The 16,405-nt window shown below is 35.9% G+C and overlaps 1 protein-coding gene across 11 annotated transcripts in view; it reads left to right on the top strand.

The window, feature by feature from the left end:
- Nucleotides 1-16,405, top strand: part of ATG4C (autophagy related 4C cysteine peptidase) — a 99,822-nt gene that overhangs the window by 25,745 nt on the left and 57,672 nt on the right. For 6 of the 11 annotated variants that reach the window (XM_069562593.1, XM_069562534.1, XM_069562804.1 and 3 more), the window contains 2 exons: nt 3,484-3,622; nt 8,859-8,942. In XM_069562593.1, coding sequence (XP_069418694.1) covers nt 3,547-3,622; nt 8,859-8,942 — 160 coding nt within the window. In that variant the 5' untranslated portion in view covers nt 3,484-3,546. Of the gene's footprint in view, nt 1-3,483; nt 3,623-8,858; nt 8,943-11,495; nt 11,537-12,142; nt 12,236-16,405 lie in introns of those variants that run through there. The other 5 variants (XM_069562980.1, XM_069562894.1, XM_069563143.1 and 2 more) reach the window with 2 other exon arrangements.

A 16,405-nucleotide genomic window follows, 5' to 3' on the forward strand; every position in this document is an offset into this window, starting at 1 on the left:
TGTGATGAGTACTGTGATAGAGGAAGACATAGGACCCTAAGGGACTAAAAAGAGGGACTTCTGTATTGGTTTGAGGTTGGGACAAGGGTAGAAAATTTACTGATCTTACCAGAGGAGGAGAAATTTTTTTTCTCTTTTTAAAAAAATTAATGTATTTATTTTAATTGAGGATAATTACATTACACCATTGTAATGATTTTTTGCCACACATAAGCAAATTGGCCAAAGGTATACATGTATCCCCCTATCCTGAACCCCCCTTCCCAGCGCCCTCTCCACACCATGCCTCTAGGTTGTCCTAGAGCACTGGCTTTGGGTGCTTTGCTTCATGCAGCAAACTCACGCTGGTCATCTGTTTTATATATGGTAATGTATATGTTTCAGTGCTATTCTCTCAAATCTTCCCACCCTTTCCTTCTCCCACTGAGTCCAAAAGTGTTCTTTACGTCTGTGTCTCCTTTGCTGCCCTGCATGTAGGATCGTTGGTACCATCTTTCTAAATTCCATATATATGTGTTAATATACAGTATTTGTCTTTCTCTTTCTGACTTACTTCACTCTTATGGACCCTGGGTTCATCCACCTCATTAGAACTGACTCAAATGCATTTCTTTTTTTATAGCTGAGTAATATTCTATTGTGTACATGTACCAAAACGTCCTTATCCATTCATCTGCAGATGGACATCCAGGTTGCTTCCATGTCCTAGCTACTGTAAATAGTGCTGCAGTGAACATTGGGATACATGTGTCTCTTTCAGTTTTGGTTTCCTTGGGGAATATGCCCAGCAGTGGGATTGCTGGGTCATATGGCAGTTTTATTCCCAGTTTTTTTAAGGAATCTGAGGAGGAGAAACTTAAACTGGGTCTTAGTATTTATTATATAAGGCCATCAAAAAGTGAGGGTAAGCTGAAAGGCATTCTAGGTGGAGGGAACGGCGCATGCAAAGGCAAGGAGGTATTAGCATGTCAAGTTTAGGAAGCTTTCATATTAATATTAAAATGGCTTCTGTCTATGGTGCATGTGAGGGAGTGGCAAGAGAGAAAGCTGAGTAAGTGGGCAGATGTAATTTCATGAAGGGCTTTGAATATCATCCTTAAGGCTGGGGTGTCATCATGAATGAGGCAGAATCATTGAGAAACATGTTTATAGCTCTGGCTCTTCCATTTGTACATCAGCAATTCTCAACAGCTCTAGCCCAAACCTCAGCTTTGAGTTCCAGATCTATATATCCAACTGCCTTGATGGCCTCTTCAGAACGTCTAGGAAGTAAACTCCATGAAAGCAAGAATTTTACTCCTTTTGTCCTAAGCTGTATCTGCTTTTCTTAGAACAGTGCCTGGCAATAAGTTACCCCGAGTGATTCAATTCAAAAGGAAATGATTCCTTACTATATCTCAGAGGTGTCTCGAATTCCACATAAATCCAGGTCATGATCTTATCCCTCTAATCTGCCCTTCTCCTGATGTTGCTCGTTTAAGGGATTGGCACCATCTATTTAATTTCACAAGGTAGAAACCTGAGTATATCTTTGACATATTTCTCTTTTTCACCTTTCACATTCATTTTATCACCAAGACCAAATGAATTTTTGACCCATTTCTTTGTGTGCCCATTTGTCTCCATCTCCACTGCTCTAGTCCAGGCTACCATCTTTCTCCTCATCCTATACAATAATAGTAAACTTTCACCCTTTACTCTTGTCCCTTTTCAATCTGTTTTCTCTGTGTTGGAGTGTAAAAAAAAAAATCACACAAACCCACAGAATCAGATTCTGATATTCCTGTTTGCATCCGTTGCTCTTTGGATAAAGAACAAAATTTTTAACACAGGATGCAGGGCCCTGTGTGCTCTGGACCGTGTCTAACCCAATAGCCACGCACATGTCACTTTTTTGGACTCTGTTCCTTAGTCACACTGACTTTTTAAATTCTTCTACTGGATCATGCTTTCTTCTGACACAATTGTAATGTTTAATTAGTAACTTCCAATACATATTGTAAAATGGAATATGTCTTGTTAGAGAAGCGAATGTACCAATCCCATTGAGCTGATATTTATAATTCTGAAAGGATAATGTTCTGTGTGGCATTGCTTTCCTTTTCTTTTATATATATATATATTTTTTGGTTGTACTGGATCTTCGTTGCTGCATGCAGGTTTTCTGTAGTTGTGGAGAGTGGGGCCTTCTGTTTTTTGCAGTATGTGGCCTTCTCACTGTAGTGACTTCTCTTGTGGAGCATGGGCTCTAGGGTCTGCAGACTTTTGTAATTGTGGCATGTGAACACAGTGAATGCAGCTCCTGAACTCTAGAGCACAGGCCAAGTAGTTGTGGCATATGCGCTTGGTTGCTCCTTGGTATGAGGGATCTTCCCGGACCAGGGATCAAACCTGTGTCTCCTGCTTTGGCAGGCAGATTCTTTACCACTGAGCTACTAGGGAAGCCCCTGCATTCTTTTCTTGAAAAGAAAACTGACTGTGAATTATTACAAATAAACTGGAGTATTTTCAGTAATAATTTGTTCCTCTTTCAAATTACATATAACATATCTCAATTTTCCATCAAGTCATTTAAAAAACAAATACCTATAAGCTACGTTTATTCTTGTTTTAGAGGAAGAAAGCATTGTCTGTTGTAAATTTAAGCCTTTCTCTTTTTTAAAAAAATGCTGCTGTAAGAAGGATATATAGGAAATATAGGAAATGCCTTAATTTAAAAAAATGATTAGGCTTTATATGAAAGCAGTGACTTAATAACTGGAAAAGGCAATGGCAAGCCACTCCAGTACTCTTGCCTGGAAAATCCCATGGACAGAGGAGCCGGATAGGCTGCAGTCCATGGGGTTGCTAAGCATTGGACACGACTGAGCGACTTCACTTTCACTTTTCACTTTGATGCATTGGAGAAGGAAATGGCAACCCACTCCAGTGTTCTTGCCTGGAGAATCCCAGGGACGGGGGAGCCTGGTGGGCTGCCGTCTGTGGGGTCGCACAGAGTCGGACACGACTGAAGTGACTTAGCAGCAGTAGCAATGAGGAGTTATTGTTTGGATTTGTGTGATAACTTTTTTAAACATTTATTTATTTATTTATTATTTATTTTGGCCGTGCCTGGTCTTAGTTGTGGCATACAGATCATAGATCTTCATTGTGGCATGCAAACTGTTATCTGTGGCATGTGGGATCTAGTTCCCCGACCAGGGATTGAACCTGGGCCCCATGCATTGGGAGCACAGAGTCTTAGCCACTGGACCACCAGGGAAGTCTCGTGTGTGATAATTTTTATTGTTGTATATTTGGTATTAAATATATTTTGTAATTGAAATATGTATATATATATTATTTTTTATTCTGTAAAATGAAAAATTTGTTTGCTCATTTCCAGTTCAAATTGTATTTAATAGCTTAAGTAACTTTAGCAGGTATTACACCATAGAATATGTACTCATTACTTATTTTTCTTTAACTCTTTCTTCACGTCAGAGCAAAAGACTAAACTTACAGAAGAATGCAGTCAAGTGATGGCTTTTTCTTTAGAATCTGAATATGGAGGCCACAGGAACAGATGATGTCGATAAGCTGAAAACTAAATTTATATCTGCTTGGAACAACATGAAATATAGTAAGTATCATGATTTGAAAATTATATAATCCAAAGAAATATTTGAAGATATGTACTATCTCCCTTATTCAGTCAGTAACAATTGCTGAGGTTTTCCTTGAATGAAATATTTCTGTAAGGAATAAAATATAATATATTCTCTATATATGTCAGTTACAAAGTATATAAGAATACTTCCTAAAGAAAGAGCCAAATATCCTCATAAATATTGCTTAGAAACTCAGGCATATCATGTGGTCCTTTAAAAAAGAAAATGCCAAAGCAGATATAATTTATTCAGGTAACGGATACTACCTCAGTTTTTCAGACTCAATTTCAGGCAGCCTCACGTCTGAACCAGGAACCAATCAAAATAGATGTCTGAACACAGAAAGCAGACCATATAAAGTTAATACTCTGATACATAAAACTTTCTTCTAGGAGCACACTCAGACAATTATAACTTAGTAATTCTTGGTTTGCATATAGATCTGCTAAGGAGCATATGGTTGTTTTAAAGCCTACTTCAGACTGGAAACAAACTGTCGATGAAGAATCTTTCAAAGGTGGAGAAATATTCAGAGAATTATTGTCAACAGGAAGAAGTTCATATCCATAAAATAGGAATGGAAAAATTTAGTAAAACCCATAGGCAGTGCAAACTCAAGTAAAACACAGTTGGCTGTTGGCTCCTGATTCACTGGAAATCATGGCCAGCTAGCTATTTAGACAGTTAAAACTTGGTAATAACTTAACATTGCATTTTGAAGATTATAGACATTAATTTTTTGAAAATTTGAGATAAATCATTTGCTACTAAAATTCACCCTTTTAAAGGGTATAATTCAGTGGTTTTTTAGTATATTCACAGAAATGTACAACCATCGTCACTAAGTCGAGAACATTTTTATCACCCCTCAAAGTTACCCTGTACCCATTAGCAGTATAAGAATACTCCCTATTCTTCCCCATCTCTCTCCAATCCCTGACATCCACCATGCTACTTTCTGCCTCTATGGATTTGCCTATTCTGGACTTTTCATATAAATGCTATCACATAACTTGTGGTCTTTTGTTTTTGACTCTTTTCACTTAGCACAGTGTTTTCAAAGTTCGTCCATGTTGTTGCATGTATGTATCAATACCTCATTCTCTTATATGGTTGAGTGCTATTTCACTGTATGGATATATGCCATTTTCTTTATTCACTCATTAGTTGATGGACATTTGGGTTATTTCTACTTTTTGGCTATATGAATAGTACCGCTGTGAATATTGTGTACAAGTTTTTGTGTAAACTTAGTTTCAGTTCTCTTGGCTATATTCCTAGGAGTAAAATTACTGGATCATATATTAACTCTAAGTTTAACTTTTCAAGGAAGTACCCAACTGTTTGGACCATTATACACTGCTACAGCAATGTTTGAAGGTTTAAATTTCTCTATATCCTCAGCAGTACTTGTTAATGTCCATCTTTTTAATTAGATCCATTTTAGTGAGTGTGAAATGTCTCACTGTAAGTTTGATTTGCATTTCCCTGATGACTGTATGAAGGTAAGTGTCTTATCATGTGTTTATTAGCCATTTGTATGTATTCTTTGAAGATATGTCCATTTAATTTTTTACACGTCTTAAGATTGGGTTGTCTTTTTATTATTGGGTTGTAAGTGTTCTTTATATATTCTAGATGAAAGTCCCCCAGCAAAAATATGATTTGCAGATATTTTTTCTCATTCTTGAATGGTCTTTTCACTTTCTTAATAGTGTCCACTAAAGCATAGAACTTTGATTTTATTTTTTAATAAATTTATATTTTAAAAAAATAAATAAAATGACACATTCAACCAGATGAACCTAACTGATATCTTTAGGACATCCCAGCCAAATACAGAAAAATACACTTTCTTCTCAAGTGTACATGGAACATTCTCCAAGACAGACCACATTGTGGGTTACAAATCAAGTCTCAGTAAACTTAAGAAAACTGAAATCAATCGTCTTTTCTGACCACAATACCTAGATAAAAATTACAGAAAAAAAACTTAAGAATAAAAACACATGGAGATTAAAGACAGGGAAAGAGACACAGATGTGTATAACGGACTTTTGGACTCAGAGGGAGAGGGAGAGGGTGGGATGATTTGGGAGAATGACATTCTAACATGTATACTATCATGTGAATTGAAGCGCCAGTCTATGTCTGACGCAGGATGCAGCATGCTTGGGGCTGGTGCATGGGGATGACCCAGAAAGATGTTATGGGGAAGGAGGTGGGAGGGGGGTTCATGTTTGGGAATGCATGTAAGAATTAAAGATTTTAAAATTTAAAAAATAAAAAAAAATAAAATTAAAAAAATAATAATAATAAAAAAATAAATTTATTTATTTTAATTGGAGGTTAATTACTTTACAATATTGTATTGGTTTTGCCATACATCAACATGAATCTGCCACAGGTATACATGTATTCCCCATCCTGAACCCCATTTTAAAGCTTGTGTTTCCTTGTTAATTTTCTGTTTTGATGATCTGTCCATTGGTGTAAGTGAGGTGTTAAAGTCCCCTACTATTATTGTGTTACTGTAGTTTCCCCTTTTATGTTTGTTAGTGTTTGTCTTGTGTATTGAGGTGCGCTTATGTTGGATGCATAGATATTTACAGTTGTTATGTCTTCTTCTTGGATTGATCCCTTAATCATTATGTAGTGAAGAAGGACTGAAATTGATTGAGCACCAACCAGTATATTATAGTTTATGTACCTTATCAATTAAATCTCATATCTTTCTGAGTTAGAGATCTTTCTGGGATTTATATCTCCTATCTTTTTAAGGTTTTCCTTTTTTGGAAATTAGAAAACTGAGATTGACATGCTCAAGGTCACATATCTAGATGAGTCTTGAAACTGTATTCAAGTCCAGCCTCCCTTGGCTCCCTATTCTTGCTGTTTTCTGGATACACTGAACATAATTTAGAATTTTTTTTTATCGATGTCAGTATTATGATATGAAGACAGAACTAGAAATGGCATAACACTTACATTTTAAAAGAGACTGGACCTTACTTTTTTGAAAAAATATTTAATTTTTGCTTTCCTCCCCACCCCCTTATTTACATGACTTTATGAGGTATATAAACTTGATTTCCTTTTTAAAATATTAAATAATTCATCCTTCTTCTAAATCATCCTTCATGATTTCTGTTCCTCCAGAAAATTGTTATCATCTCTACTGTTTCAATGTCTTTGATTTGTTTGCATCTTTTAAAGCTTTATTTGTGATTTTATAGTTGCTAACTTAATGGACTGTAGGTTTTGGGGTAACATTTTGTTTATGGTGACTCTCCTAAGACAGTCCTCAGTGAATCACATTTTGTGTTGTCTTTTTTCTCATTTGAATCTGCGCTGGACTGTGTCTTATGTCAACCAATAGAATGAGAAAGGAGGCTATGTCGATTCTAGGCCTAACTCTTAGGAGACAACTTCTACTCTCTTTGTGCACTATAACTTATTGCTTATGTAAAATGTAGATCATTGCAGAGCCTCAGACTCTGACTCAGATTCACCTTTCTTTCTTTTGGAAGTACTGGTGACTGGTAAGAGGGTGTAGGTTGAAGGTAAAGCATAGGGACAGAGAAGTCCTCCTTAAAGGCTTTTTGTTTGTTTTTAAGGTTGTGTTTATAAAGTTCTTAGGACTTACTTCGGAAATATTGCCTTTTGGAGAGGGGAGAATTGTTACTGCTTTGGGGGTTAAAATCATTCTAGCATGGTACTAATAACACTCGTAAATTGGGAACAACAAAAACTGCATGTTTGAACTGGAAGATGATTTAAATGGATTGAAATGGGCTGATATTGGGGAGGATAATTTTGTCATGGAATAATATGAACCAAATAGTAAAGCCTGCTTTGAGTATAGATGAAAATTAGTGGAAAAGATAGCTCTAAAGGTAATTTGTATCATATTGAAGAAAGTCTTTAGTATCACAGAGAAGTTCATTATAAATCTGTTAGGTTAATGAGTCGTTGAGGTTGGTTTTTGAGCAAATGAGTAGATGAATTACCTAATCAAAGCTGAGCCACAGGGAGATTAATTTGGCAGGGATAAGTGGCATATGCTAGCATGGGGAAAGACTGATGACAGAGAAGCCATTTGGGGGAGTACTGCAAATTAAACTTTGGAGTAATCCAAAGTCTAATCAGTGTATTTGACTTTCCATTCTCTCTGTTTCAGTACCAAACTCAGATACTTGTATGATTTTTACTATAAATACATATTTTAATGTGCTTGTTGTTTGTACTTATTTGTATTATAGTCTTTAAGGAAGCGCTTTCATAAAAGTCACTCATTTAAAATTTGTAACAACTCTGTTGAATATAAATGCTGGTCTGCTTAAGACTAGACCTAGTCTTGACTCCCAGTTTCAGATTCTGTTTCTCTGTTCTTACATTTTAGGAGCTGCTTTTTAAGGCTACATTAGCACGCAGGAATTTCATATACTTGGGAATATTCAGGAATATAATGGGCAAGTGCTTTTCTTAGGAAATAGAGAATATTAATGGCATCATAAAAAGCCAAAAGGGTAGTACCTTTTAGATATAGACAATTTAGTTGGAAGAAAATTGAAAGAGTTAGAGTTTGCAGCTAAAAGTTGAGGATTGAGGATTGGTTTGGGAGGTGGAAAATTGAGATGAAAATGTCTGAAAGCTTCGTATATCACTTTCAGAAATCCTCATTAAGCCGAAATGATGGGGTTAAAACAGATTTCCCTAGGAAACTTCAGAGATCTGCTTTTATCATAAGCACTAGTGTACTCTGGGAGAAGGAAATGGCAACCTACAGTACTCTTGCCTGGAAGGTCCATGGATGGAGGAGCCTGGTAGGCTGCAGTCCGTGGAGTCGCGAAGAGTCGTGTCCGACTGAGCGACTTCACTTTCACTTTTTACTTTCATGCATTGGAGAAGGAAATGGCAACCCACTCCAGTGTTCTTGCCTGGAGAATCCCAGGGACAGGGGAGCCTGGTGGGCTGCCGTCTGTGGGGTCGCACAGAGTCGGACATGACTGAAGTAACTTAGCAGCAGCAGCAGCAGCAGTAGCCCTGTATTTTCAGTTCATTGTCAACATATTTTTGCTCCACTTGTAAAAGATGTACGTCTGTATTGAGAATTCGTGATTTGAAATGAAATAGAAGAAAATGCTGCTAAACTTTTAGTCTGAAATCCCTTAATTGCAAAACTGTCTTTCTCTTTGTCTTATTTAGGTTGGGTGTTGAAAACGAAGACATATTTTAGTAGAAATTCTCCTGTATTATTACTTGGAAAATGTTACCATTTTAAATATGAAGGTAAGCGCTAAATTTGTAATCCATTTAAAAATCTTTGTAGAAACTCACTGTGTTGTTCTCATTATTCTATTTCTAGATTAATCTACCTTTGACATATTTCTTTTGTTTTTCACTTCCAGTTATTTTTATGTATTTAAGTGGTAAAATACATATAACACAAAATCTGACCTCTTCGTCATTTTTAAGTGTACAGTTCAGTGGTATTAAATTCATTCATAATGTTGTGTTACTATCATTACCATTCATCTATAGAATTCTTCATCTTGTCACACTGAATTTGGTACCCGTTAAACAGTAACTCCTCATTCCTCTCCGTTATTCTTGTATTTAAGGGAGTGTCTGATGAGGATTGCCAGATTTATATGTGTGTGTTTTAACTCTGTGTTCTGTGTTGTGATTTTTGATGGCCATTTTGCTTTGTCTGGCCACCATTTGGTTTAGACCTGCTGCCATTTTGTTAGAACTTGATTTTCTTTTCTGTGCCTTGAGACCAGGGCTCTCAGAAACACTTATCTAGACTATTTCTAACTCCTGAGACTGAGGGGAAAGGGGAAAAAGACTTTAAAAATTTTATTTATTTCAACTATTTTTTATAAGCTAGTAAATTTTATATTGTAATATCTGATTCATGACTAAAGTTAGAAAATGAAGCTAGATCTTGCGCTGTCTAAATATGTCTTGGTATGTCTTTGTCTCTGGGTAATATTTTTGAGGTTAATTTGTAAATGAGCTGTATTTATTTGGCTTAAAAAAAGGTAAGCACTTACAAATCAAATAATTCTAAATTAAACAATAAATTCCAGGTTCATGTGAACTGGGAAATATTCAGTATTAAATACCTGATATTAATGTTTGTTTGTTGACCTATCTAATATAGACATGTCTTAGAGTAATTAACATTAAGTAGAATATTTTCTGGAGAAGGCAATGGCACCCCACTCCAGTACTCTTGCCTGGAAAATTCCAAGGACGTAGGAGCCTGGTAGGCTGCAGTCCATGGGGTCTCGAAGAGTCGGACATGACTGAGCGACTTCCCTCCCTTTCCCTCATTCCTCTCTTCCTTTCAGCCCCTGGCAATCTGTATTCTACTTTTTATGCATATATTTTGGCATATATCTTTTAAGAACCTGTATTTTATGTAACACATAAAATATGGATAGAAGGTTAACTATGCTAATTCCTAACACATAAAATATGTTACATAAAATACTGCCATGTGGTTTGAGTTTCTTGTAAATTCCTTGAAATTAAAGTTCATACCATTGTACTCCATTTATTATATTCCCTCATAGTTTTGGACTTACAGTATGAGTGATAAATAAATATTATTTGAATTGATATCTTGATATTTTTAATCAAATTCTCTGATAATTTTGAAGTATATGATAATAATTAAAAGTATACCTTCTAGTTAACCTAAAAATGGTAAGTTTTCCAATTTGTAAGATGCTCCAATTTCTGAAACTGTTTACTGTATTTGATGTTTCTGAATTCTTACATATACTCATCCTTTCTGTAATTATTGTGTATTTTCTTTTAATAATTTATACTCTTTATTGAGTGCCTACTATGTGTCAAGCATCATGCTAAACTCTTTGAGAAATGTCTTTAATTCTCACAACAAGCGTACAAGGTAGATTTAAGTAGGCTCAATAGTAGTATAATATTCTGTTTATCACATTTGAAATATTTTAATGCTAATCTTTTCTTTCTTTGTATATCGTTATGGACTCATAGGTTTTTAGGTTCTATACTGTGCATTGGTCAGTCTCCACCAGTAATCTTCTTATGGTACTCAAATTAGCCAGTGGAGATTTCTTTCAGATTGGCTTATCTTTCAACAAATGCTAATCAATTTTTGGAAATTTCCTATTTTCTTCCTTAAGTAGGTGTGCCATGCCCACTTTATACTTTTCAGCCTCAGATATGAAATCAGCCATTCCCAATGAACTCTGGTTTCTTGTGTAGAAAAAGGTGTCATTGTGGAGATAACATTTCTCCAGGCCACTTGAGTGGGCAGAGCCAGAGAAGATAAATATTTTTTCTTTTTTTTTCTTATAGAGCCATCAGTGTATAATAGTTGTTTCCAATCTAGTTCTGATGGATCACATTCCCACTTAAATTCTTGATTTTTTAATTATCTTTTTCTATTATGTAAAGATTTTCTAATAGTTTTTTTGTTTTGCTAAAGGTTTTGGTCAAATTACTTTAACCAGAGTCACTCATCTCTCATTATTTATTGACATTTATCTGATGGATAGTTTGTTCAGTTGTTTCAATTCCCTTTCAGTTTGAAGGTGTTGGCAATCTGTTTCACAGATCTAAGTGCTTAGAAAATGGTGTTTTCCAATCACAGTGGTTTTATTTTGCCTCCCTCTGACTTATCTACAATGAATTAATTTGTGATGATAAATAAGTATAAGATTCCTATAAGGTTATAGTCTTAATATGATTATACTACTTTATGCAAAGTCCTGATTTTTCAAGGTTTTAAATTTATCTTGCTACCTTTCTTGAACTACAAACTTATATTATGCAATTTTTCTTTCCCAGAGTTTGGTATCATGCTGTGCATTGTTAAGTCAATGTTCATGGTATGTAAATCCAAATGGTCCTTCCAATCAGTATTATTTTGATCAAATACCAAAATTTCATAAAAAATTAAGGTATCTGTAAGAGAAGCGGTTAAGGATTTTATCTTATTTTAAGAAAGCCTCATTTCCCTTTAGATACCATGTCCCGATCTGGCTAGGATTTTTTTAGATTTTCTCTTAGATGGTTCAGAACACGATGGGTCCAGAGACCATTAAGGAAAAAATGTATGTGTGGTTATCTCTAGCATACCAGTTCTTTCTTAGGGGCCCAAAGGATTTAACAATAATAACTGGAGATAAGGCTCTCTCCTTCCTAATTTTGGGTCTGAGGAATGCCTATAGACAATCATTCTAACCTATGGACAAAAAAAAGTACATGGAGAAAAGGGGAAAAAAGTTTTTAAGAAGTAGAGAGGGTAGCACAGAGGCTAGGAAATAATAAAAGTTTTTTCCTGAGCTGAAACCAGCCCAGGGTGGAGCTTTGCCTAGGGATCACTTTATAGAACAGAAGGAAGGGCATGAAAGTTACATTTCAAAGGGTCTTCTTGGATATGGTTTTGGTTCTTGTGCTGTCTCTGCTATTTTCATGGATCTCTCTTATTCCAGATATTGCCAAGATTATGCCCAAGTGTTATGGAAATAAGATCCCACAATGTGGAATTTTTTGAAACATGACTTTTTGCCATTTACTAAGAAAGGGTATGTAGGAAGAAATTAATTATTTAGAAGTACATTGCTCAATTTGGACATTTTCCAGATCTTGTTCTGTTATTGATTTTTAATTCCATTGTGTTCAAAGAAAACACTTTTATGATTCTAATCTCTTTAAAGTTATTGAGACTTGCTTTATGGTCTAAATATGGTATAATGTTCTAAATATAGTAAATGTTCTTTGTGTGCTTGACAAGAATGTGTATTCTATTACTGAAATGTTCTAAAAGGACAGTTAAGTCAAGTTGGTTGAGTTCAAATCTTTATTCTTGCACTGTCCTACTTGTTAAGAGCGATATTGAAATCTCAGACTATAATTGTGGATTTATCTATTTCTCCTTGCAGTTTATTAGTTTTTGCTTCATCAATTTTGAAGCTCTGTTATTGAATGCATAAACATTTAGAATTGTTTGGTCTGTTAATGAATTGACCCCTTTATAATTATAAAACCCTTATTTATCCCTGCTGATATTTTTTGGTCTGAAATATACTATCTTATATTAAGCTTTCTTTTGCTTAGGGTTATATGGTATATCTCTTTAAATATTCTAAAACATTTAATCTATTTGTCTTTATGTTTAAAGTTTGTTTCCTGTAGGAAGTGAATAGTTGAATCTTGCTTTTTTATCCAATCTGATAATCCCTGCCTTTTAATTATGTTGTTTAGACTATAGGCATACTTTGGAGATAATGTGGGTTTGGTTCCAGACCATTTCAATAAAGCAAATATTGCCATAAAATAAGTTGCACAATTTTAAAAATTTCCCAGTACATATAAAGGTTGTATTTACACAGAATAATAGTGTAGTGAGCATGCAATAGCATTATATCTCAGAGAAGGCAATGGCACCCCACTCCAGTACTCTTGCCTGGAAAATCCCATGGAAGGAGGAGCCTGGAAGGCTGCAGTCCATGGGGTCGCTGAGGGTTGGACACGACTGAGCGACTTCACTTTGACTTTTCACTTTGATGCATTAGAGAAGGAAATGGCAACCCACTCCAGTGTTCTTGCCTGGAGAATCCCAGGGATGGGGGAGCCTGGTGGGCTGCCATCTACGGGGTCACACAGAGTTGGACACGACTGAAGTGACTTGGCAGCAGCAGTAGCAGCAGCAGCATTATATCTAAAAAATAATATTGTTGTTTAGTTACTCAGTTATGTCCAACTCTTTGTGCCCCCAAGGACTGCAGCACGTCAGGCTTCCCTGTCCTTTACTATCTCCCAGAGTTTGCTCAAACTCATATCCATTGAGTCAGTGATGCCATCCAACCATCTCATCCTCTTTCACTCCCTGTCCTCCTGCCCTCAATCTTTCCCAACATCAGGGTGTTTTCTAATGAGGTGGCCAAAGTATTGGAACTTCAGCTTCAGGATCAGTCCTTTCAGTGGATATTCAGGATTGATTTCCTTTAGAACTGACTGGTTAGATCTCCTTACAGTCCAAGGGACTCTCAAGAGTCTTCTTCAACATCATAGTTAGAAAGCATCAATTCATCAGCCCTCAGCCTTCTTTATGGTCCAACTCTTACATCTGTACATGACTACTGGAAAAACCATAACTTTAACTATATAGACCTTTGTTGGCAAAGTGATGTGTCTGCTTTTAATACACTGTCTAGGTTTGTCATAGCTTTTCTTAAGGAGCAAGTGTCTTTGAATTTCATGGCTGCAATCACCAATGCAGTTATTTTGGAGCCCAAGAACATAGAATCTGTCACTGTTTCCATTTTTCCCCCATCTATTTGCCATGAGGTGATGGGAACAGATGCTATGATCTTTGCTTTTTTAAATGCTGAGTTTTAAGCTAGCTTTTTCACTCTCTTCTTTCAGCTTCATCAAGAGGCTCTTTAGTTCCTCTTTGCTTTCTTCCTTTGGTGTCTTCTACATATCTGAGATTATGGATATTTCCTCTGAGAATCTTGATTCCAGCTTGTGCTTCATCCAGCTTGGCATTTTGCATGATGTACTCTGCATATAAATTAAGTAAGCAGAGTGACAGCATGCAGCCTTGATGTGCTCCTATTTTTGAACCAGTCCTTTGTTCCATGTCCGGTTCTAACAGTTGCTTCTATATACCTTAATTAAAGATTACTTTATGGCTAAAAAGTGCTAATCATCATCTGACAATGCAGGGTTGTCAACAAAGCTTCAGGTGTAAAAAATTCACTATTTGCAAAGCACAATAAAGTGAAGAATAGTTAAACAAGATATGCCTGTGTTCACCTTTTATATGGTTATTGATATAGTAAAGTTTGTCATCTCGTTGTTTACTTTCTATTTGTTAAATCTGCTTTGTTCCCTTTTCCTCTTTTCTACCTTCTTTCAGAATATTTGAATATTTCAGGTTTCTATTTTATCTCTTTGCTGGCTGATTAGCTATAACTTTTTATTATGTTGTTTTGCTGGTTACTTTAAGGTTTTGTATACATCTTTAACTTATCACTGTCTACCTTCAAGTGGTATTATATCAACTTACATATAAAAGAACCTTGGAGTGATGTATTACACTTCCCTCCTCCTGGTCTTTATTGTGCTATTAGTGTCATATATTTTATTTATTTGTGTCTTATACATGCCACAATACATTATTATTGTTTTTGTTTCAACAGTCAATATCTTTCAATAGATTTAAGTGGTAAGAAAACTTACGTATTTGCTCATGTAGTTATTTTTGGTATTTCTCATTCCTTTGTATGAATCCATATTTCTGTCTGCTAAATTTCATTCTTTTTCTGCTTGAAGGACTTATTTTAACATTTCTTACAGTGCAGAGGTGCTGGTGATGTATTCTTGCAGCTTTTGTATCTCTGAAAGAGTCTTGCTTTCATTCTTGAAAGATATTTTTGCTGAGTATAGAATTTTGGGTTGATGATTTTTTTCTTTCTGTAGCTTTAAAGATATTGCCCTTTTTTTTAATCTTCTTCAGTTCAGTTCAGTTCAGTCACTCAGTTGTGTCCGACTCTTTGTTACCCCGTGAATCACAGCATGCCGGTGGAAACAGTGTCAGACTTTATTTTGGGGGGCTGCAAAATCACTGCAGATGGTGATTGCAGCCATGAAATTAAAAGACTCTTACTCCTTGGAAGGAAAGTTATGACCAACCTAGATAGTATATTGAAAAACAGACATATTACTTTGCCAACAAAGGTCCATCTAGTCAAGGCTATGGTTTTTCCAGTGGTCATGTATAGATGTGAGAGTTGGACTGTGAAGAAAGCTGAGTGCTGAAGAATTGATGCTTTTGAACTGTGGTGTTGGAGAAGACTCTTGAGAGTCTCTTGGACTGCAAGGAGATCCAACCAGTCCGTTCTGAAGGAGATCAGCCCTGGGATTTCTTTGGAAGGAATGATGCTAAAGCTGAAACTCCAGTACTTTGGCCACCTCATGCGAAGAGTTGACTCATTAGAAAAGACTCTGACGGTGGGAGGGATTGGGGGCAGGAGGAGAAGGGGACGAGAGAGGATGAGATGCCTGGATGGCATCACCGACTCGATGGACATGAGTTTGAGTGAACTCCGGGAGATGGTGATGGACAGGGAGGTCTGGCGTGCTGTGATTCATTTATCTTCTTGCTTGTTTTGTTTACTGTGAGAAATGTGATGTTATCCTTATCTTTCTTTGTACATAATGTCTTTTTTACTCTTGACTGCTTTTGAGATTTTTTTCTTTATCACTAGTTTGGAATAGTTTGACTATGATGTGAAGTGGTGTCGTTTTCTTCATGATTGCTTGGGTTTTGATGAATTTCTTGAAACTGTTGTCTCATAGCTTTCACCAGTTCTGAATTTTTTTAGCCATTTTGTCTCCAAATATTTTTTTTACCCTCCCCTCTCTCCCCTCTCCTTCCGGATCTCCAGTTGGACACATATTAGCACAAATGAAATTGTGCCACATATCACCAATGTGCTTTTATTTTTTTAAAGAATTCTTTTTCTTCTCTCTGTTTTAATTTGTATAGTTCCTATTGCTTTGTCCTCAAGTTCACCAGTCTTTTGATCTTTTCCTCAGCAATATCTAACCTGTCATTAAATCCCAGTCAGTATATCTTTTATGTTGGACATTGTAGTTTGTATGTCTAAAAATTCCAGTAAAAAGACTTGTTTCTACTTATCTTTTTGAACATATTTAACATTGTTGTGGGGTTTTCCAGGTGGTGC

Source organism: Ovis canadensis, chromosome 1, assembly GCF_042477335.2.
Source record: "Ovis canadensis isolate MfBH-ARS-UI-01 breed Bighorn chromosome 1, ARS-UI_OviCan_v2, whole genome shotgun sequence".
Taxonomy (NCBI): Eukaryota; Metazoa; Chordata; class Mammalia; order Artiodactyla; family Bovidae; genus Ovis; species Ovis canadensis.